At 37.3% G+C, this 23,679-nt stretch overlaps 1 protein-coding gene across 6 annotated transcripts in view; it reads left to right on the top strand.

Moving 5' to 3' along the window:
- clcn1b (chloride channel, voltage-sensitive 1b) overlaps window positions 1–23,170 on the top strand; it is a 31,593-nt gene extending 8,423 nt beyond the window's left edge. For 2 of the 6 annotated variants that reach the window (XM_056234845.1, XM_056234841.1), the window contains exons 2-23: window positions 880–1,099; window positions 1,213–1,344; window positions 4,730–4,858; window positions 5,303–5,436; window positions 7,029–7,106; window positions 8,356–8,434; window positions 10,167–10,292; window positions 10,903–10,987; window positions 11,188–11,289; window positions 11,456–11,540; window positions 12,474–12,629; window positions 12,739–12,808; window positions 13,100–13,210; window positions 13,357–13,570; window positions 13,792–13,925; window positions 16,765–16,946; window positions 17,155–17,236; window positions 17,407–17,483; window positions 18,445–18,489; window positions 18,622–18,726; window positions 22,475–22,561; window positions 22,669–23,170. In XM_056234845.1, coding sequence (XP_056090820.1) covers window positions 880–1,099; window positions 1,213–1,344; window positions 4,730–4,858; window positions 5,303–5,436; window positions 7,029–7,106; window positions 8,356–8,434; window positions 10,167–10,292; window positions 10,903–10,987; window positions 11,188–11,289; window positions 11,456–11,540; window positions 12,474–12,629; window positions 12,739–12,808; window positions 13,100–13,210; window positions 13,357–13,570; window positions 13,792–13,925; window positions 16,765–16,946; window positions 17,155–17,236; window positions 17,407–17,483; window positions 18,445–18,489; window positions 18,622–18,726; window positions 22,475–22,561; window positions 22,669–23,040 — 2,805 coding nt within the window. In that variant the 3' untranslated portion in view covers window positions 23,041–23,170. Of the gene's footprint in view, window positions 1–879; window positions 1,100–1,212; window positions 1,345–4,729; window positions 4,859–5,302; window positions 5,437–7,028; window positions 7,107–7,579; window positions 7,659–8,355; window positions 8,435–10,166; window positions 10,293–10,902; window positions 10,988–11,187; window positions 11,290–11,455; window positions 11,541–12,473; window positions 12,630–12,738; window positions 12,809–13,096; window positions 13,211–13,356; window positions 13,571–13,791; window positions 13,926–16,764; window positions 16,947–17,154; window positions 17,237–17,406; window positions 17,484–18,444; window positions 18,490–18,621; window positions 18,727–22,474; window positions 22,562–22,668 lie in introns of all 6 variants that reach the window. The other 4 variants (XM_056234844.1, XM_056234839.1, XM_056234842.1 and 1 more) reach the window with 3 other exon arrangements.
- The last annotated feature ends 509 nt before the right edge of the window (window positions 23,171–23,679 follow it).

The raw sequence follows: 23,679 nt of genomic DNA, 5'->3' as shown, positions 1-23,679 counted from the left end.
GGGGTCTGTGCTGCTCCAGAATGTGTGTATGTAGGCGTGTGTATTGGGTGTAATGGAAGGAAGGAGAAGAATGTCTTCGTGGATCACTTCCTCCTTTACTGGCCAATAGCCGGAGTGTGGTCTATCCTGATGGACAGCTCGATATTTGTGCATTTGTATACTTATGTAGTCGCAATGAAATCAGAATTGATAATTATTATTTGTTATATGGCCTCCATTTAGTTTGCAACGCCCACTTTCAATGTTCCAGTCAATTTCCGATGGACAAAATCAAGTCTCGCACTACTTTATTTTATTTTCTCGTTCAATAAGCCACTCGGATATACATCACATTAGGGAAGAAAAATTGGAAGCAATTTCTGGTCCATGCCGACTTGAATCTGTGCTTTCTTTCTTCTGGGGTGTTTGGCATTTTTTTTGTTCGTGCAATATAGTTGTACAGTTTGAGGGCAACATTTTCGGGGTGAATCTTGTGTGTGTCGGTGCACTGTATGTGCGAGAGTATCTCGGGGGAGCTCTTTTTCCATTCTGCCCTGTTCGACAGCCTGACTATTTCTGTCTGACACATACAAATGACTGTAACTCACCACCACACACACTTACATTGATTCACTTCACATTCCTACTTCTACAAGTATTCACATGCACACAATCACACTGAACCAATGAGCACTCATGAAAGTTATGTGCAATCAGGACTTCTGTGTAACATCAAAGGATTTTTCACTACTGAATTGCAATATCTATATGATCAGTTTTGCTTTTTCACTGCAGTAACAGCAGGTTTGACCTCCATTGATTTTCTTCACTTTGCTGATCAATGTAAGTGTCATGTTGTGATTTCTGTTCTTGGTAGAAAACCGCATTCTGTCTTTTCAGCTGTACGGGGAATACCGGGAGCAGCTGGGTAATGTTGCCAGACGGGAGGCCACACGTCTGTTGACTGAAAGGCAACGGAAGAGGCATGCCGGCAATGCCAAGGCAACCAGGAGAGGCCATGGCCGAGCACATCATGCCAGCCTGGATGTGGGGCCCATGACATCAGGTTTAAGCCCCTCCTCCTCTATAAAGAAGCCACGCCCTTATTCCAAATGCCAGGGTGAGTGACAAAAAAAAAAACTCATTCTGATTACCTAAAAATTACATGCACTGTTCTAAAGTGCAGATAAAATATCCAGTGTGAATAGCCATTAGAATGTGTTTGCTTTGCAGACTGTCTGGGCCGTATCCAGAGGTACATGGTGACAAAGCTGGGGGAGGACTGGATCTTCTTGGTTCTTTTGGGTCTCACTATGGCTCTGGTTAGCTGGAGCATGGACTATGCCAGTGCCAAGAGCTTACAAGGTATATCACACTATATGCCTTTTTGGTGACACTTAGGGTGCTTTTACACTAGCACTTTTGGTGCGGACCCACCAACCGTGCCCGAATCTACCTAAAAAGGGTGGTCTGGGGTACAGTTCATGTGAACTCCGATACGGTTCGCTGCTGATTTGAATGCACTTGTACTAAATCGGGGAAGTGAACCGCTATTGATACCGTATGATTCAATAGAACTGTGTTTTTCTGTGTTCTCTGACTCTCTCACTTTCCTGACAAGTGTGACTGATGCACTGCAAGCAGAGAGAATGATTATCTCATTTGTGCTCGTTTTTAGCAGAAATGGACTCCCGCCGCCTTAAAGCTGCAGTCCGTAACTTTTTTTGTGTTTCAAAATGTACAAAATGTATATAATAAGCGAGTACATCATGAATCCATTTTCTAAAACGTGTTTTTGTCTTATCCTGAATCACTACAGTATACACCTATAAGTGTTTATTTTCAGACTATTTTAGACTGGTTCGGGTCGAACCACTGCAGAGTAGCCCAGTACCTGCGTTACTCGTCATAGACATAAACAGAGAGAAGTAGCTCCGGCTACAATGTTCTTCCGCTAGACGCATGCAGTCCTCTTTATTAACTGCAGCTTTAAGAACATTTGCAGTACATTTGTGGCAGATAGACGCAAATGCTGTAATGTGCTGATGCTTTGAAAACGAAACCAAAGGTTCAAAACCAATATGTAAAAGTGAGGTGAGTAACCTCAGTATTCATTTTAAAGCCTTAAGCTGCGTCGCCTTTACCTATCAAACCAAACAGCTCCTACTTTGTTGATGCATACGTATCTCGGTTCGGAATCAAACAATACAGTGTGAACACAATCCAGCGGAGGTGGTGGGAGGGGAGAGCAATCAAACTCGTGTTTGGACCATTATTTATATTTCGGTGCTATATAATGTAATATAATATTTGTATTTCAAATAAATGCTTCTTTTTTTAACTTTCTATTTATCAAAGAATCCTGAAAAAAATGTATCTCACATTTTTTTCCAGCAAAAATATTAACAGCACAACTGTTTTCAACTTTGATAATAATAAGAAATGTTTCTTGAGCACCAAATCAGCATATTAGACTGATTTCTGAAGGATCATGTGACTGAAGACTGGAGTAATGATGCTGAAAATTCAACTTTGCCAACACCGTAATTAATTACATTATAAAGTTGTTTTAAATCTTAATAATATTTCACAATATAAATATTTCACAAAATGTTTACTGTATTTGGAATCAAATACATGCACCCTTGCTTAGCATAAAAAATCTTACCAACCCAAAAAAAGTGTGTATTCTCAGATATGTATGTATATGTAAATGTTTATGTATGACGTATTGCATAATCCGGCGGTCTTTTGCTGATAAATAAACGTGAATTTCTCTGTCCAGGTAACACGGAGAACGAGTAAACATTGCTCATTTACATAGACTACCGACACTAACAATACAAAGCGTTTTGAAAGTTACACTTCAATGATACACTATGACACCACATAACAATCAAATGAAGTATAAACACAATAGAGGATATAAACCACACATTCGCCCTTGGATAAGTGTTCAAGGACCTTGTGAAATGGCAATACGGTCCAAAATCAAAAGTCATGACTGGCCAACTTTGGCCCAAGGACCCTTGTTTTGGCATCTCTGATTTCGCAAGACCGCCAATTCTAAGAAAAACGAATTTTTGGAGCTGAAGGGAGGACAACACCTCAGAGAGCCAATTACTGATTATGGGAACAGACACAGAGTTCCATCAGTTAAGGATAATTCTCTTGGCAATTGACGTGCCAAAATGAAATAAAGGTAACGTTCGCAATTCACAGTGACTTATACTGTAATAGACATAATCATGGCATGCGCTCAATAATCAGAAATAATAAGAAAAATCTGAATTGGTTATACAAATTAAACATTATAATAAGTATTACAGTATATAAAATCTGTCAGAAAAGTGTAAAAAATTTTTTTATCTTTAATGGTGCAACACCTTGTCACTGGGGAAGTACTCGTACAAAGGTGCCTTAATTATTCCTAAAGGGTGCATATTTGTACCCTAACAGTAAAAACAAAAACAAATTCATTGAAGTATAATCCATTAAATTGAATCAATACCCACTTTAATTTGTCGTGCCATATGTTATCATGTCTTATAATACTGTACTATAATACTTATAATACTTGCCTATAATACTATTATACTGCAAATGTTGTTTGCAAAAGATCTTAGGTGACAATTTGCATTATGAATACCCCATTACAGGCTTATACCTATATTTACAGGCATCAAATGTTACCATATGTTTGAAGGAAATTAAATAATTAACCCTGTAAAGCCTGACATATGAAATAATAGTCCACATTTCCTGAATAGTTGGAATAAGTCACATTCTAAGAAATAGAACAGTTTATTGAACCTTTAGACAAAATCTTAATAAAAAAAAATTTAGTAAAAAAGTTTGCATATGTTATCATACTTTTATGGTGCATTTAGTATGATATAGGAGAATATGGAGAAAAATACAGCTCAATTTTATTCAGAGGCCCAAACTGACCAAAAATACCGAATGAAATTGGAGCAGTTGCTGATATTAATATAGCCAAAATGTAAGATGAATGAGGTCTTTATAACAGTATAGCAGACCGCTTACATAAAATGCATATAAACACCAGTTGTAAGATGAAGACATAAAATGTAACGCAATGATGGTTGAGAGATGAACAAATAAATGTTCCTCAAAACCTTGATGTGTCATATTTGATACTCGCATTTTACATGAGTTTTCTAAAATTGATTAATGGATGATCAAGTAAGCGCTTTAGTCCAGTAAGTATTCATCTTAAAATATCGCTAACAATATAAAATATATGTTTACTTTATGAAAATCAGTAAAGATTTCACAGCAAAAAGACGTGTAACATGACTTGTAGGTGAATCGTTTTACAACTACTGTATATTAAATGGCTTTTTACTTGCTAAAAAAAAGTATAAACTCTCATTCAGAAGACAGAAGAAGGCATGTACAGTAGAAGATTGTTTTTGATCATGTTGATAATTTAGGCCTTAGAAATGTGTGTATTAAATATGATACAGTAGGCTTTAAAAGGATAATAGTTAGTAATGCAAGTCTTTAAGTCTTTTAACTGAGATGCTAATTGAATTAAATGACATCTCTCTGTTGTACTTGTAACCCTGTTAATCAGTTAACAAATATTGGAAAAATATATTTAAAAAAACATTTTTTTTCCCCCAATATTAAACTTCTTTCCTTCCCCACTTATAGTGGGACCTGATCAAATAAAAAGTGTCCTAGAACTTTTCTTCTACCTCTCTCTCTTTCCCCTCTCTCACAGCATATAAGTGGATGTATGGAGAGCTGAAAGGGAATGTGGCTCTGCAGTATCTGGCCTGGGTCTCATATCCCATCATCCTCATCGTGTTTGCGTCCCTTTTCTGTCATCTGGTCGCTCCACAAGCTATAGGTTTGCTTTTATTTCCCTATATTCTTTCCTTTTGTCTCTGTCCTTTACCTATTCCACACTTCTATTTACATCTCTGTTCACAATGTCACAAATCCATGAGGCCTTCCTTCTCTGTTCTGTCATCTGTTTTTGGCTATTGTACTTTATATTCAATCTTTGTCTATTTTTTGTCCTCAATCCTTCTCAACCATCCACAATACATCAAATCTTCCTACCCGCTTTCCAAAATGTGATCATCATGGTCTCGTTTTCTCTTGCTTTCTCTCGCCTCTCTACGCCACAATTGTTTTGACAGCTTTCTCATGTGCCCCACATCAGACTTGAGGATATACAGCAATCTTTTTCATCTTTAATAATCGCTGTGACAGGATCTACACTCTGTGTAAAATGATGTTTGTGTTTTTATAGATTAATTTCACGCTCTCTCTTTTATCTGTCCCTCAGGCTCTGGGATCCCTGAACTCAAGACCATCCTCAGAGGTGTGGTTTTAAAGGAGTATCTGACACTCAAAGCATTTGTGGCTAAAGTCATTGGTCTTACGGCTGGTCTGGGCAGTGGGATGCCCATCGGGAAGGAGGTGGACCTCTTCTACTTATTTTACTATATTTTAATATATAAATGTATAACATTTAATTGAAATATGTAGATTGTTTTATAAGTTAATTACTTTTTTTTTTTTTTTACTGTAACAAAGATTAACTTTATGAAGATTTTGTCTGTCTGTCTGACTGACTGCTTGTCTATCTGTCTGTCTATATAATTGTCTCTATCCATCTCTCTATCTATCTGTCTCTCTGTCTATCTATCTATTGTTAGATAGTGAAGGGGAAAACTTGGGTCTTTAACTGTAAATCATTCTATCTATCTATCTATCTATCTATCTATCTATCTATCTATCTATCTATCTATCTATCTATCTATCTATCTATCTATCTATCTATCTATCTATCTATCTATCTATCTATCTATCTATCTATCTATCTGTCTGTCTGTCTGTCTGTCTGTCTGTCTGTCTGTCTGTCTGTCTGTCTGTCTGTCTGTATATAATTCTATCTGTCTATCTATCTGTCTGTCTATCTGTCTGTATAATTGTCTCTATCTATGTCTGTCTGTCTGTCTATATAATTGTCTATCTATTTATCTGTCTGTCTATATAATTGTCTATCTATCTGTTTGTCTGTCTATCTGTCTATATAATTGTGTCTATCTATCTGTCTGTCTATATAATTGTCTATCTATCTGTTTGTCTGTCTATCTGTCTATATAATTGTCTCTATCTGTCTGTCTGTCTATGTAATTGTCTCTATCTATCCATCTATCTATCTATCTATCTATCTATCTATCTATCTAGCTATCTAGCTATCTATCTATCTATCTATCTATCTATCTATCTATCTGTCTATATAATTGTCTCTATCTATCTATCTATCTATCTATCTATCTATCTATCTATCTATCTGTCTGTCTGTCTATATAATTGTCTCTATCTGTCTGTCTATCTGTCTGTCTGTCTATATAATTGTCTCTATCTGTCTGTCTGTCTGTCTGTCTGTCTATATAATTGTCTCTATCTGTCTGTCTGTCTGTCTGTCTATATAATTGTCTCTACCTATCTATCTATCTGTCTGTCTGTCTGTCTGTCTGTCTATATAATTGTCTCTATCTGTCTGTCTGTCTGTCCATATAATTGTCTCTATCGATCTGTCTGTCTGTCTGTCTATATAATTGTCTCTATCTGTCTGTCTGTCTATATAATTGTCTCTATCTGTCTGTCTGTCTGTCCATATAATTGTCTCTATCTGTCTGTCTGTCCATATAATTGTCTCTATCGATCTGTCTGTCTGTCTGTCTATATAATTGTCTCTATCTGTCTGTCTGTCTGTCTATATAATTGTCTCTATCTGTCTGTCTGTCTGTCTGTCTGTCTATATAATTGTCTCTGTCTGTCTGTCTGTCTATATAATTGTCTCTATCTCTGTCTGTCTGCCTCTCTATCTGTCTGTCATTAGTTCAGTTATCTTGCTAACTGGTTGCACTAATTATCACTAATTGTAGCTCTTTGTTGAATTCAGAGAAATTAATTTTGTTACATAAATTCTCTTCATAGAATACTGTATGTTATTCATCTGCTGCAGTTTTATTGATTAATAAGCTCCATTAAATCCTCAGGGTCCCTTTGTGCATATTGCCAGTATATGTGCAGCAGTGCTGAGCAGAGTCATGTCCATCTTCACGGGTGTGTATGAGGTAAAAATCAGCCCCTGTGAGCTTGTTTGCGTGCGACGTGCGTGCGTGTGTGTGTGTGTGGCATTAATATGCGAGTTACTCTACCGAAGTTGCTGACCTTAATTGCTGATCTAGGATCAAGTTACTTCTCATTGGCATATAAATTCCCTCAACCATCACGGGTTATTTTATGAGTAGACAGATGCCAAAACTGGTCTCTGATCAACAGTTAAGAACTGCTTTAGAATGTTATACTCAGTTTAATATTAGAATCTGTGTGCGTGTCTAAAGTTTATGAATTTAAATATATTCTAGAGACATACTAATTGCATATTTCTCTGCTCTCATTCCCTGTATCCTCGTCTTATCCCTGTCTCATTGTCTCTCCCCTAATACCTCATTATTTTCGTCTGTCTGTAATAATAGTGATGGTATTTTTTTGGCATGCGTGTGTGTCCTGATGCTGTTATTTTAACCCCACCCAAATCACCCAGAATAGTGCCCATGTTCAGGATCTGCTGGTGTGTGCCTGTGCGGTGGGAGTGGCCACCTGTTTCGCCGCCCCAGTGGGAGGCAAGTCACGCCCACTTTTACCCAGCATGCATTGCGTTGTACCATGTATGCACTCTACATCAGAGTTCAAAACATATTATTTATTCCTCTCTCATCTCCTTTCTCTTGTTTAGTGTGTTTGTGCTTAGTTGGTATGTGTGTAAAGCTTTGGTTTGCCTTTCGTTGCGACATTGAACGAATCCACAAAATTGTTTATTCACTTAATCCTTTCGTTTTTCCTTTGCTTCTTTTTATCCATCATTCCCTTTATTTCTCCTTCCCATTCGGCTGTACTCTTTCTTCTTATTTCTCTCTTATCTTTCTTCTCTCTCCCTCCCACGCAATGTACCCGCTGACATTCCAAATCTATTCTTCTCTTTACATCCCTTCATCTCCCTCCCCTCTAACACCCTTGTTCTCCTTTTTGCTTTCACCTCAAACTCCCTCTCTCTCTCTCTCTCTCTCTCTCTCTCTCTCTCTCTCTCTCTCTCTCTCTCTCTCTCTCTCTTCTCTCTCTCTCTCTCTCTCTCTCTCTCTCTCTCTCTCTCTCTCTCTCTCTCTCTCTCTCTCGCTCTCTCTCTCTCTCTCTCTCTCTCTCTCTCTCTCTCTCTCTCTCTCTCTCTCTCTCTCTCTCTCTCTCTCTCTCTCTCTCTCTCTCTCTCTCTCTCTCTCTCTCTCTCTCTCTCTCTCTCTCTCTTTTCTGTCTTGGTGTCAGTAGAACCCCTATGGTTACACAGACATACTGACTGTAGGATGTGCTGTTGGGGTGGGCTGCTGTTTCGGGACTCCTCTTGGAGGTAAAACATCTACCCTTCTTTCTGTCCCTGTTGATTTCAGTTCCTCTTCCTTTTCTTTCAGCTTGATGTCTGCTGAATAATTAACCTCATCAACTCTTCACAGTTAAAAGCACCCGCGTGTTATAAATTAATATGCTGTGCATGTTTTATGTATCTTAAACAGTGTGTATTCTCAGAAGGAGAGCATGATAAAGAGTGTGCTAGAACATTTAAGTTCTTTTAGAGAGTGAATGTGGATTTCTAAGTATATGTGTGTTATGAATGTAAATTCCTTTTGAGCTTGCATAACTTAATTTTTTTTCCTCTTGTTAAGATCTTGTTAAGATCTTTGATGATGGTAAAATACTTAGCTTAAAGGAGACATGAATTGCATTTCAGACCTTTATATTATGTTTCTGGAGGTTAGCTTATAACATAAGCAAAGTTTTTAGCACCAAAAAGTTCAAATATTTGTAAAAAATTATCTCGTTCCATCCTTATTTTAAATGCCATTCCTTAAATCTTAAGTAAATGCCCACTGCCATGAATTTAATTATTCAGTATCCACCACGTATCTATATACTGTACGTACTGCATAAACTACATCAGCATATATTCAACTTGACTATGCTTTCTTCACACAATATTTACCTCAAGAAAATATTGTTAATCCATGTACAGTATGATTTGACTAGCGGACCTCAATGACACACTTGGTCTCATAATAAAAAAGCTAAATATTTATTACAAACACACTTAAAGATTATAAATAAATGTACCTAACGTCGTTGCCTCAGTCAGAGGACAAAATACTTTAGATTTCAGCACAAAATATATATTTTTTAAAAACGTCAGCACGTACAGCATAAGTAAGAAATCAGTTTGTTGTTTAATCGCTCGGGTGCTTTGTTAAAAATAAACTTCAGCCATGTATTTCTAATAGTTTGGTCTTTTGAAAGAGTATTTTCACATCCAGAAAGAACTATAAGCGGGAGCTTTTGAAAGCTGTGTAAGAGCGCTTGGTGAAGACAACATGTTTTTGAACCGTTGATCATTGTAGCCAATCACAGACATGTATGTTGAGCGCGTGAACGCAATGTCAAGTCAAGTCACCTTTATTTATATAGCGCTTTTTACAATACAGATTATATCAAAGCAATGGCCAACCAGAGGTGTTTAAAAATCCGTTCAAATTGGGATCCGAGGGAAATGCTGGTATCGTCACATTTTTTAAAATTCAGGACCGATTGGTACCGAAGTTGGTACTTTTGACAACACTAGTTTGAATCCCATGTGGAACATGCCCAGACTGCAAGAGGTACCATGGCCAGAAATTGTCCAAACGTTGCTTCTGTTCCAGACATTGCTTAAAATAAATGCAGTGCATTTATTAAAAAAAAATGTGTTTTGTGCTTTTGAGATTCACACTGTAGAGCCTTTGGCTGTTTAGTGTGATGCACTTTGATCTGGTTGCTCTACACGCTGTATTTATTGTGCTTGCTCTGTTTAAAATACGGTGCCTTCGGACTCGGAGCTTGGCCCTGCATCGCTGCATGCAGCTATATTTTTACGTTATTGTTTATTAACAATCTAATTATTTATTTATTATTATTTATTCAATATTATTTATAGATTGTTGTTATTACTTTTCACCTCTTTTGCACCCTTCTGTTCACTCTCTGAACTTCTTGCTCTGCTGTTATTTAACTTTCTTTTTTCATCTATATTTATTCTTGCTCTCTCTGTCTCCCAGGTGTGTTGTTCAGTATTGAGGTCACGTCAACATATTTTGCAGTGAGGAATTACTGGAGAGGATATTTCGCTGCCACGTTCAGTGCCTTCATATTCCGAGTGCTGTCCGTGTGGAACAAAGATTCTGGTGAGACGCGCACACAAGCAGATATGATAAATGAATAATAAATTAATTTCATGTTATATGGCAAGCTGTCCACTGCTTACTGATCTCTATAAATTAAATACATTAATCAACAATTTGTTCCGGTCCTCAATTTTGATAAGCCAAGGAGTGTTCCAGAAGTGCTGATATAAAATCCAGCAGCACTGAGACGTTACATTCTTTGTATGTGTTTGCAGTCTGTGTATTAGTGGTGGGGATGTTTGTGGGTTACATTGTTACACTATTAGATAAGTGAGTCACTGAATCATTCATTCTGCAGATTCATTTAGAATTATTGGGTGTTTCATTCATCAATATAGTGTGTTGCTTGGAGACACCAAGTTTTATCCTACTTTACTGTCTTCATTTGGAATGGTTTTCATTTGAGGAGCAAAATTAGACAAAGTAACTGGCAATATTGTGTTCAAAATGTAAATTACTCATAATTAACTTGTTTATTGAACTATTTCAAGTATAAAAGCAATATCACAAATTCAATCTTAGTGTTGTTATGAATATCAGCACTGATCCGCGCTCTTGCTTGCCGGATTTTGCTTGAATATGACTTAAGTGTTGTTTTTTTTCCCCACAGTCACGATAACAGCTTTGTTTCGTACAAACTTCCGTATGGACTTCCCTTTTGACCTGCAGGAACTGCCAGCTTTTGCAATAATCGGGTGTGTATGTGAGTTAGTGTATGTGCATGTACTGTATGCTTGTGTATACATCATACATGCGTTCTTGCACCCCTAAAAAAACCCTTTACATTAAATGTAGCATTGTTTGAAAATGTTTTGTAAAACTGTCGTTTCTTCAAATAGATGTTGCCATTTTTGTTCCTTAGCTGATATATTTCTAAATGTGTATGTGTGTGTAGGATCTCATGTGGCTTTCTAGGGGCGTTCTTTGTCTATCTGAACAGACAAGTTGTTCTGATCATGAGGAGACAGACGGCTCTTACGCGCTTTCTCACAAAACAGCAAGTCACCAATTACACATGAATACTTTTTTTAAATAAACTGTTCTATACTTATTTATTATTCTACTATTTCACTTTTAATGCAAATGAATACAAATCAAAACATCATTATAACACGCCATCACGGTGGTAATTAACTACATCTGTGTGTGTTTGTTTGTTGTAGTCGGTTGATTTACCCTGGTGCCGTGACACTAATTATATCCTCCATCACATTTCCTCCGGGCTTTGGCCAGTTCATGGCTGGAGAGGTGTGTATTTACTTTTTAAGTAGACGTCCATAGAGCAGTGTTACTCAGTTAACCAGTTTCCTTTGTTTACAAGAGCTCATTTTTAAAAACAGCCTTTGAACATGTACCAAATTATTGGTATAATAGTGTTGCTTTAAAATGGATCTTTTAAAAGTGCACTCAGTAAGGTTTTCTTACGTTTCACTTGCTTGTTTATCTTTGTAGTTTGTATCTGTGTGTGTGTGTACTGTATATTGTGTTCATTTAGATTTGATTTTATGTTTATGCTATAAAGCGCATCTAGCACTGGCGTTTTTTCACATATTATTATTATCCTTATTGCTGTTATCTATGGACCCTCATACATGACACGCCTGAGAAAAAAATGGATATCATGGACACAAATGAACAATTCTCAACTTGTTAATTTATGGCCATGCTTTATTAATTTATTCTCTTGTTTTAGTTAAATCATTAGCCACTTGGTACTAATTTATTTCCTAATTTTAATTTAGTTAAATTGTGGCCACAATATCTGGTTCCCCCCCCACATCATGTGCGGGTCATCGTAATTATTGGTAACTCTTGATGCATTTGAAATGACTGGTCATGTGACCCAAACATGGCGGCATCCACAAAGGGGTGACCCACTCCATGTAGAAACAGCTTTTTTAAGACAAATGCCTAGATTCTTAATCTCATGCGAGTATTCATCATATTACGGATATTTGCTGGTCATTATTTGTTTAAAACTAGTAATTAGCAAAAAATGACTGAGTGCCCCTTTAAATTGAGATTAATATCCATACACAGTTCCAACACCATTCTATAATAGAAAAGGTTTTGACTTTCTGAATGTCAACTTCATTTGAAGCTACAACACTGCCATTAAAGAGCTGCAATAGAGCAAGAAAGTGTGGAGTCTCTGTTTAAGGTTTCTCTTTTGTCACACAGCTGATGCCCAGAGAGTGCATTAATTCACTATTTGATAACTTCACTTGGACAAAGATCTGGGGTTTACCGACCCCTCCCGGATTGGGTCGCTCTGCTGCCTGGCTCCACCCACAAGTCAGCGTCTTCGTCATCCTCCTCCTCTTCTTTGTCATGAAGGTGCTCGTCTGTTGTTTGACTGCTACGGAAAGATTTCTATAACCATATTTCATAACGTATGCTGTGTGAATGCTAATTTCCGTTTCCTCCCACATTCATACATGTATAGTTTTGGATGTCTGCGGTCTCTACAACAATGCCGGTCCCTTCTGGAGCTTTCATGCCTGTTTTTATATTGGGTCAGTCATTCCTTTCCTTTTTTTTTTAAGCATAAAATGTAACTTTTTGATGTTTTTCGAATTATACTTAGAGGCATTTTTAGAGACATTAGCTGAAAATGTATGAACAATCAATCAGAGGACAGAAGTCATGTAGAAGATTGCGTGCAATAGGTTTTTCAGCAAAGTTTTGATTATGTTGATAATTTAAAAGCCTTAGAAATTTGTATAGGGTTAAAATAATTAGATAATAAGATCATTTTTAATTGTAATGTGACTGAGATAATATGATAATGTTTCTGAAACAAGCAGGAGCAGCATTCGGCCGTTTGGTGGGTGAGATCATGGCCACGCTTTTCCCGAATGGAATTATGTTTGATGGGATCGTGTACCAAATCCTGCCTGGAGGCTACGCAGTGATAGGTCTGCAAATATTCCCCTTCCAGCCAATCCTTCACACCCCTAAAATCCCTTTTTACTCTTATAGTAGCAGATTTATACTTCTCATGTGCTTCGCCTTTAAAATGTTCTAAATCTGATGCTTTGCTTGTCCGTGTGTGTGTGTGTAGGGGCAGCAGCTATGACAGGAGCAGTCACACACACCGTTTCAACTGCAGTGATCTGTTTTGAACTGACGGGTCAAATCTCTCACATCCTGCCCATGATGGTGGCCGTTATTCTTGCCAACATGGTGGCACAGGGTCTACAGCCGTCTCTTTATGACTCCATCATTCAGGTCAAAAAGCTGCCCTATCTCCCAGAGCTCGGCATTGGCCACATCAGGTACATCTACTAGACCTCTGGAGACTGACGCATTTAGATGCGATATTGGATCTGAATTGATGATAGTGTCTTTGACCTTTGTTTCCCTTCAAATAGTATAACTTGTTTGTTTGATGATGTGGCTCTTTATGTCCCATTCAAGGGAAATGAAAAAATGATGGACAGAAACTACCTTGGCTCTTGACATAAAATATCTGTGTCTCTCTTTCTCTGCGTGGCAGTAAATATAATATCTTTGTGGAGGACATCATGGTGAAGAAAATAAAGTTTCTGTCACCTCAGTCCACTTACAGAGAGCTGAAAGATCTGCTGGAGTCCACGTCTCTCAAAACCATCCCGCTCGTTGACTCCAAAGGTCTGTGTTGGGTGGATAAAAACATTTACTGTATGTGGGTGAAAAAAATAATAATTATGTGTATGAACTATGAAGTCACATAATAAGTCGCAATTATAAGAAATAGTTGCAGTTTTAAAATACAAAGTCACATTGTGCGATATTAGGAGAAACGGATATAAAGTCACTCCAAAGATATATTATGGAAGACTATTTCCACTGTAATTGTGAGATAAGTAGTCTGATTATGGGAAATAAAGTCAAAGTTACAAGAAACAAAATACATTCTCAGTTATGATATATAAAGTCAGATCATCAGATATAAAGTCACAATTAACTCTTTCCCTGTCAGTGTTTTTTTGTTTGTTGTTTTACATTGCCAGCCAGCCATTTTGATTGTTTTTACAAAACTTTCATGGCCCCTAGAATATGTATGTAGTCACATGGGTCAATTTTTTAAAATTGAGATTTATACATAAAAGCTTATCTGAAAGCAGAATAAATAAGCTTTTCATTGATGTATGGTTTGTTAGGATAGGGCAATATTTGGGCAAGATACAACTAATTGAATCTGAGGGTGCAAAAACAATCTGAAAATGGCCTTTAAAGTAGTCCATTTATGTTCGTGATTATGCTGCATTCACTCACAAAAATAAATGTTTTATATATTTACGGTAGGACATTTACAAAATATCTTCATGAAACATGATCTTGAAACATCATGAAACATGACGTACGATTGACAAACTTTTAAAGCTGCAGTCGGCAAGTCTGGCAGATTGAGTGGATTTAGGAAAATTTTTAATGTTTACAACTCTCATGCCCCTCCCCCACTATCAACGGATACCCTCCCACCCAGTTCATGCTCGTCAGTGCGTGTGCACCAGATTTTCAGTGAACGCCAGGGCTCTCAGTCTCAAGTGTCACGCATTGAGCGTGACAGTCACTCATTTCGGTCTTTTGTCACGCTCTCCCGCCACACATTGTATTTCTCACGCTGAAAAACTATTTGTAATATATTTAATATGCCGCAGCGCCAAAAACTCTGGCCGCACCGCTCTCACTGTGGAACCGGCATGAATCAAGCGCGTTTCCTCTCTCTGGTGTTGTTCGTCGAGCTACACAATAGCCAATCAGAAAATAGCACCATTGTATCTGGGTAAGATTTAACGCAACAACCAATGACAAAAATGTATCCAACCCCCGTCGGCTGGGTGTCACTCTTACCTGTCTTCAAAACTTGAGAGCCCTGGAACGCGCCCGTCTCATCAGCATCCATCAACACCATGGAGTATTTGGAGGTATGCTGTCCTGGCTAATGTACCGATAGATTGCAATTGCTAACGTCATTTATACTCTAAATGAGCTTACTTGATTTTCCGCCATCACTCTTCGTTACTGCGCGAACTTCCGCGAACTTCAGGCGTGTGCATGTGATTGTAACGTGCGCGAGGGGTGGCGTGTGCCCGATCTGCGATTGACAGTCAGATCTCACCCCCCCCTGCGCTGATTGGACATGATGAACCGGGAGCTGTGGATTTTTGCAAAACAAATAACAAGCTCCAGGTGGAGTTAGAAGCTCGGGGTTTTTTCTAAAACCACTTTATTTATGTTGTTCTGTCAGATTATAGTGTCGATTTCACTGAATATGATCAAAAAAATGTTGCCGACGGCAGCTTTAATATCCTAATGATTTTTGGCATAAAAGAAAAATCGATAATTTTGCCCCATACAATGTACTGTATTGTTGGCTATTGCCACAAATACATCCATACGACTTATGACTGGTTTTGTGATCCAGGGTCACATATATCAAAAGAAAGAATATTTATATATATATATATATATATATACGGTATATATATATATATATATATATATATATATATAAAAAAAAAAATCTTGCTTCATGTCATGAACCTTGCATGCATTTTATATGAACACTTAAATGTGGGTAAGTTTCAAAAAGATACATTTTGAACAAAAAGTTGCGCAAAATCACGTTTTTGTTGACGACTACGTCTGGATTGGATTCAGAACGATGATCATGAAAACAGGCCGTGGAGTTCGTGTCCATCAACACCCCCAAAGCTTGCACAGTCATATACCTATTTGTGGGTTTGACATTTCATTCAATACCGTTTGGCATTGATTTATATGCTGTTTAATGTTTGATGGTCGCGCTACACGTAAGCAATGCTCGTCTCTGCTGCTTCTTTACATGTTTTGATCCGGAGATTCAGCACTATTTCAGAAGATGCGTAATAGTGCGCGCACCCTAACGTACAACAGTGAAATCATGGATTTCCGGAAATTTCAGTCAATGGCGGGGAAAGAATTAAGAGAAATAGTCACAATTGTGAGAAATAAAGTCTCAATTGCGAGAAACAGTCACAACTATAAGGTATAAAGTCAGAATGCAAGATATAATATGGAAGCCCTATCGCTGCAGAATAAATATATATATATATATATATATATATTGTGAGATAAAGTTAAAAATAATAGTCATCTTAACAATCTTAATTATGAGTCACAAGTGTGAGGTAAAGGCCGGTTTCACAAACAGGGCTTTAGTTTAAGCCAGGATTAGGCCAATTAGGACATTTATGTAGCTTTTATAAATATGCCTTGGAACTGGTGTGCATCTTGAGACAAAACAATGGCAGTGACATATTTTAAGATAGATCAATGCAAGTTGATTTTAGTTACTCGAACATCCAACATCCAGTTAAAAAGCTGCTGATGAGCAACTAAGCTAGACTTTTCAACAGGATCTTGTAACATGTGTAGGTGTGTGATCATGATTCCTGTGAATATTTTAAATTGATGTAAATGTAAATTCTTTTTCCATTCCCAGAGTCAATGATTCTGTTGGGCTCAATTGAGAGATGTGAACTTCAGGCCGCCATTGATTGGTGGCTCTCAGCCGAGAGGCGGGTTTATAGCCGAGGTGAGGGCGTGCCCAGCCCGGGGTCACAGGTCAGCTGGGAGTCCTTCGCCTTTGTGGATGAGGAGGTCGGAGAGGAGAATGGAGATAAGGTGAGAGGAGCTCTCGAAGTTTTCTCACACACTGCTGTTCCTAGAAAGAGAATGTGTTTGTTTTTGTTTTTTGCTCAGAGGTTGATTTTAAGTTCTCTGATCTGACATCAATTAGCAGAGCTTTATGCCAAATCAATGTTCTTTTCTAAAAAACCAAGCAAATTATCCGAGTGTACTAATCTTACACTGTAACTAAAATGATTAACAGGGTAACACAGTCTCTGAAGAGCGTAACGGCCCACTGGGGTCCCCTAAAACCACAGACATCTCCACTAATCACACCACATCTGGTGAGTTTATACATGTTACCCAGAGGTTTTATCTAATCGACAACCAACTCTACACCAACTCACCATACTTTGTGTTAGAATGCATTCATGGAGCTCATTCATTCCAGCTAAATGTTTACCAGAAGAGGTTTGTGATATCAACACTGACCTGTTTAAGTTGATCCTAACAGGTGCCCTGCAGTCCATGAGGAGGACACTTCGTCGTCTTTTCTCCTCGTCTTCCTCATCAGGGCAGACTGAGCCAGAGGTGTGTCTTTTAACATGATTGTCATTACCAAGGCAGAACAACCTAGAGATGTGTCACTTACTGAAAACATGAGTGCATTTTAAAGCAGGAAATCATCTATGACATGCTGTTGATCAGATGATAATTTTATCCCTCATTTTGTGAAACAAACAAACAAACAAAGTCTTGTGTACAGTAATGGTCCTACAATGGAAGTCTATTAATGCATTACAGGTTTATCGGCTTTACATTGACATTACAGGAGTTTAGATATGCAAAGGTTTGCTCAGACAAAGTTGTTAAGCAATTGTTTTTGTATTTCTTTATATTTAATTCAAATTTATTTATATAGTGATTATACATTTATTTCTATAGCACACAATAGACATTGTTTCAAAGCAGCTTTCCAGGCAGATGATACCGTTTACATTTTGCAACAAAACAAACATTGAAATTATATATATATATATCGCTTTACTTGTGTGTCCTGTATGCATATGTAGTAGAACACTCTTATATATCCAATTTTTATAAAGAGCTGGGTGATAATATAGTTACGTTGTTGTGACTAAATAAATCATATATTACATTATTTTTTTATCCCGGTTCAATGTCTTGCCTAATAGACTTCCATTGTAAATATTTATGTCCAATTTCCAGTCTTTCTGCTATAATTGTGACAAAGCTGTTGTTTTTTTTCTTTCACTTTTTTGTTATAAACACAAACTGGGTTTTTTGCGTTTTAAAAGCTGGCTGTGAGTGACACGTTTTGTCCTGTTCACTTCACTGAGAGCAGTTATCAGCTCTCACCTGCAGGTGGCGTCAAATATGCTGTGTGGGGCATTTAGATTCGCAAAACAGGATGAAAAATTCAAGGGGTTATTTTTACTGTGAATTGTGATGTTATCCTCCAAACATTCATGTGCTGCTTCCGACACTCCGTCTTCCTGTCATTCCTCTGTATGTTTGTGTCTCTCTGTAGAGCCCTGCAGCTCCTCCTGTAGATGATAACATGACTCCTGAAGAGGTAGAGTGATGCATTGATTTATTACCACTGCAGTTCAGACAGACGGACACAATTAGCACATCAGTTCCAGAGCCATCTGTGAGCTGTCAGTCACTCGCAGTGACCCTGATTATGTTGTATTGGGGTGTTCAGATCAAAGCCTGGGAAGAGGAAGAGCTGGATAAGCCGATTGACATTGATCAGATCCGTGTTGACCCCTCACCTTTTCAGCTGGTTGAGAGAACATCTCTGCATAAGGTAATCCACAATCCGATTGAGATCACATATGAAATACTGTGTATTATGTTGAGGATTTATATCTTTCCAAGTGAATTATGAATTAGTCTTATGAATCTGTATGTGAATGTCAGTCCAAAGCTCTCATTATTTCATGCCCTCTGGGAAATGTTTTTTTTTTTTAAAATAAAAATTAATAAATAAATAAACATCATTATTTCCTGCATTCAGGAGTTTATATTGTAAGAGTGAAATATCTGTCACAGTTTTTCTATATACATAGGATTTTTAATTCCATTCCTTTATGGATATGGAAAAACTGAAATATCTGTCACAATATATACATATATATGCCCCAAAACAAATTAAAAAAGAGATTTAAAAAGTGTTAAAATATTTTTCCAATATTTAAAAAATTATTAGAATAAGGATTCTGTTATTCTACTAGAATACAGGATTCTATTAGAATAACAATTCTATATAATGAAAATTTATTTGTTATTATTTTTATTTCATGTTAATGTTTAGTTTTTCAATCTTATATAAATGTCAAGTATTATTTTTAACATGATTTTCAAAAAATGTATATACATGAATACATATTTATATATTGTGTGTGTGATTTTATACTACATATATATATATATACTGTATATTCTTCTTCTGATTAATCACACACACATGAAATTAAGCATACCAATCATTCACAAATTTTTACACAAATCAGAATAGGGAAGTATTCACTCAGTGAAGGGTTAACTGACTAAAACTCTACAGTGCAAGTTTTCACAAATCAAAATAGTGAAGTTAAAGACTCAGGAAAGGGTTAACTGATAAAAACTCGACTTTGAAACCTTTCGTGATTCGGAATATTGAAGTTAAGGACCACAAATGTATTGTGAAATATTTCACAAATCACAGATAGTCTATTTGAGCCTAGCATGACCCGAATAGATGAGCATTTTTTTAACTAATAAGCTGATTTATCTAAAGGCTTGGACCGTTATTCATTGGCACTGCCTGTTTGCCATTATTACACAAGAAAAAAAGGACAGAGCAGTGAGAAACAAATGCGATAAAATGCAATTTTCACAAATCAGGTTCAATCTAAAATAAGTGATTCACAAATCAAGCAAGATGACACTGGTTTTAGTCCAACTTTTGGAGCTGTATGCATTATAAAATTCAGAGTCACTGTGAATAAAACACTGATTTGGGGCCGCGTCACCTGAATTCATTTATTTGCATTCAATTATTTTAAAGCGTTAAGGATTTTGAATTAATTGCGTGCGTTTAATTACTATTATGTTTTAAAAGAAGTCTCTTCTGCTCACCAAGGCTTCATTTATTTGATCCAAAAAAACAGCAAAAACAGTAATATTGTGAAATAATTTTACAATTTAAAATAACCGTTTTCTTTTGGATATATTTTATAATGTAATTTATTCCTGTGATGGTAAAGCTGAATTTTCAGCATCATTACTCCAGTCAGATTTGCTGCTCAAGAAACATTTATTATTATCATCAATGTTTATTATTATCAATTTTTATTTCAATCGATCTGAAATAGTAAGCTTTTAGAACATAATAAATATCTATACTGTCACTTTTGATCAATTTAATGCATCCTTGCTGAATAAAATGATTAATTTCTTTTTAAAAAAACTTTAAAAAAAACTCTTACTGACCCCAAACTTTTGAACAGTAGTGATAATGTTACAAAAGCTTTCTATGTCAGATAAATGCTATTCTTTTGAACTTTCAATTCATCAAATAATCCTGAAAAAACACAACTGTTTTCAACATTGATAATAATAATAAATGTTTCTTGAGCAGCAAATCAGCATATTAGAATGATTTCTGAAGGATCATGTGACACTGAAGACTGGAGTAATGATGCTGAAAATTCAGCTTTACCATCACAGGAATAAATTACATTATAAAATTTATTCAAATAGAAAACAGTTATTTTAAATTGTAAAAATATTTCACAATATTATTGTTTTTGCTGTATTTTGGATCAAATAAATGAAGCCTTGGTGAGCAGAAGAGACTTCTCTTAAAACATTAAAAAATCTTACCGTTCTAATAATTTTGGCCACAACTGTGTGTGTGTGTGTGTGTGTATGTACAGTGAGGAAATGAAGTATTTGAACACCCTGCTATTTTGCAAGTTCTCCCACTTGGAAATCATGGAGGGGTCTGAAATTGTCATCGTAGGTGCATGTCCACTGTGAGAGACGTAATCTAAAAAAAAAAATCCAGAAATCACAATATATGTTTTTTTAACTATTTATTTGTATGATACAGCTGCAAATAAGTATTTGAACACCTGTCTATCAGCTAGAATTCTGACCCTCAAAGACCTGTTAGTCTGCCTTTAAAATGTCCACCTCCACTCCATTTATTATCCTAAATTAGATGCCCCTGTTTGAGGTCGTTAGCTGCATAAAGACACCTGTCCACCCCATACAATCAGTAAGAATCCAACTACTAACATGGCCAAGACCAAAGAGCTGTCCAAAGACACTAGAGACAAAATTGTACACCTCCACAAGGCTGGAAAGGGCTACGGGGAAATTGCCAAGCAGCTTAGTGAAAAAAGGTCCACTGTTGGAGCAATCATTAGAAAATGGAAGAAGCTGAACATGACTGTCAATCTCCCTTGGACTGGGGCTCCATGCAAGATCTCACCTCGTGGGGTCTCAATGATCCTAAGAAAGGTGAGAAATCAGCCCAGAACTACACGGGAGGAGCTGGTCAATGACCTGAAAAGAGCTGGGACCACCGTTTCCAAGGTTACTGTTGGTAATACACTAAGACGTCATGGTTTGAAATCATGCGTGGCATGGAAGGTTCCCCTGCTTAAACCAGCACGTCAAGTCCCGTCTTAAGTTTGCCAATGACCATTTGGATGATCCAGAGGAGTCATGGGAGAAAGTCATGTGGTCAGATGAGACCAAAATAGAACTTTTTGGTCATAATTCCACTCGCCGTGTTTGGAGGAAGAAGAATGATGAGTACCATCCCAAGAACACCATCCCTACTGTGAAGCATGGGGGCTTTGGGGGTGTTTTTCTGCACATGGGACAGGGCGACTGCACTGTATTAAGGAGAGGATGACCGGGGCCATGTATTGCGAGATTTTGGGGAACAACCTCCTTCCCTCCGTTAGAGCATTAAAGATGGGTCGAGGCTGGGTCTTCCAAAATGACGATGACCCGAAGCGCACAGCCAGGATAACCAAGGAGTGGCTCTGTAAGAAGCATATCAAAGTTCTGGCGTGGCCTAGCCAGTCTCCAGACCTAAACCCAATAGAGAATCTTTGGAGGGAGCTCAAACTCCATGTTTCTCAGCGACAGCCCAGAGACCTGACTGATCTAGAGAAGATCTGTGTGGAGGAGTGGGCCAAAATCCCTCCTGCAGTGTGTGCAAACCTGGTGAAAAACTACAGGAAACGTTTGACCTCTGTAATTGCAAGCAAAAATATTAACATTGATTTTCTCAGGTGTTCAAATACTTATTTGCAGCTGTATCATACAAATAAATAGTTAAAAAATCATACATTGTGATTTCTGGATTTTGTTTTTTAGATTATGTCTCTCACAGTGGACATGCACCTACGATGAAAATATCAGACCCCTCCATGATTTCTAAGTGGGAGAACTTGCAAAATAGCAGGGTGTTCAAATACTTATTTTCCTCACTCTATATATATATATATATATGTGTACACACACACAAGTATATGTTTGCTTGTTTGTTTCAGACTCACACGCTGTTCTCTCTGCTGGGTCTCAGTCATGCATATGTAACCAGTATTGGTAAACTGGTCGGGGTGGTTGCACTTAAAGAGGTAAAGATGATTTATCGCCTGTGTCTACATTTATATTTACATTCTTTCTGTCATATGCTGGTGTGTCTGAGTAAATAATTCTGCTGTCCTCTCTTTTTCACACCCAGCTCCAGAAAGCGATCGAGGGTTCGACTCGTAGCGGAGTGCGACTGCGTCCCCCTCTGGCCAGTTTCAGAGACGCGAGACGCAAGGCCAAAAAGCCTTCTCATTCCCCTTCCGTCCAGTCCTCTCCCACACGGGACAGAGAGCTGTGGAGCGAGGGAGTGAAAAGAGAGACTGAAGACGAGTCGGTTAGAAGTTGCATCCAGAAAGCGGAGAAAGAGTGTGATGTCGCCACGGGCAACAGCAGCAGAAGTGCCGTCAGCACCTCTCAGGAGCAACTGCCTTCCCCTTCTTCCACACTCCCTCTCTCCTCTCTTCATCCTGTGCCTGAAACGGAGGCGGATGCTGATAGAGAGAGTGATGAGGAGCCTTTATAGGTCTATTGTTTTGTAATTTACTCAAATTCAGCCCTCCAGGGGGAGGCAAACCATATTATGGTGCTGCCTTTGAGCCCAGCATGGGTCGCTGCACAATCTGACTTGGTTTATTCTCTACTCTCTGGACTGGACTCTTCTTTCTACATGTTTTTATTCAGTTAAGTATGTACATATGGACAGTCGGTCTGACACATCTCACTGAATGTCTTCCCCTCTCATTGCCAATCCATCCCAATGTTTGTCTGCTGTACTTCTTATTATATCACTGTAAAAATGTTTGTAAAAATGAAAGATTTGTTACCTTGAGCTATTTATACCTGATCTGACCCTTAAAAAAAACTCCTTTTTTTTTTTTTTTTTTTTTTACTGTAAATGTGACATTTAAAGGAGTATTCAAGGTTCAATACAGTGTTGTTTTTGGTAACTATGATTGTTATAAATCGTTTTCGGTAATTGAAATGAAATCAAATGTTAATATTAGATGAAAAAGTTCAGTTCAAATATGTTTAAGTTGAAGAAAAATATAAGAAAAAAGATATATAGAAATAAAATAATCAACTCAGAATCACAAAAGTATTCAAATGAAAACTGATGATATAAAAATAAGCTAATTCAAAATGTTAATAGATGCTATAATAG

Source organism: Rhinichthys klamathensis, unplaced genomic scaffold (genome assembly GCF_029890125.1).
Source record: "Rhinichthys klamathensis goyatoka isolate OS25496 unplaced genomic scaffold, OSU_Roscu_1.1 h1tg000407l_1, whole genome shotgun sequence".
Classification (NCBI taxonomy): domain Eukaryota; kingdom Metazoa; phylum Chordata; class Actinopteri; order Cypriniformes; family Leuciscidae; genus Rhinichthys; species Rhinichthys klamathensis.
Note: the sequence above shows the minus strand (reverse complement) of the source record. Positions and strands in the feature narration are given on the sequence as shown.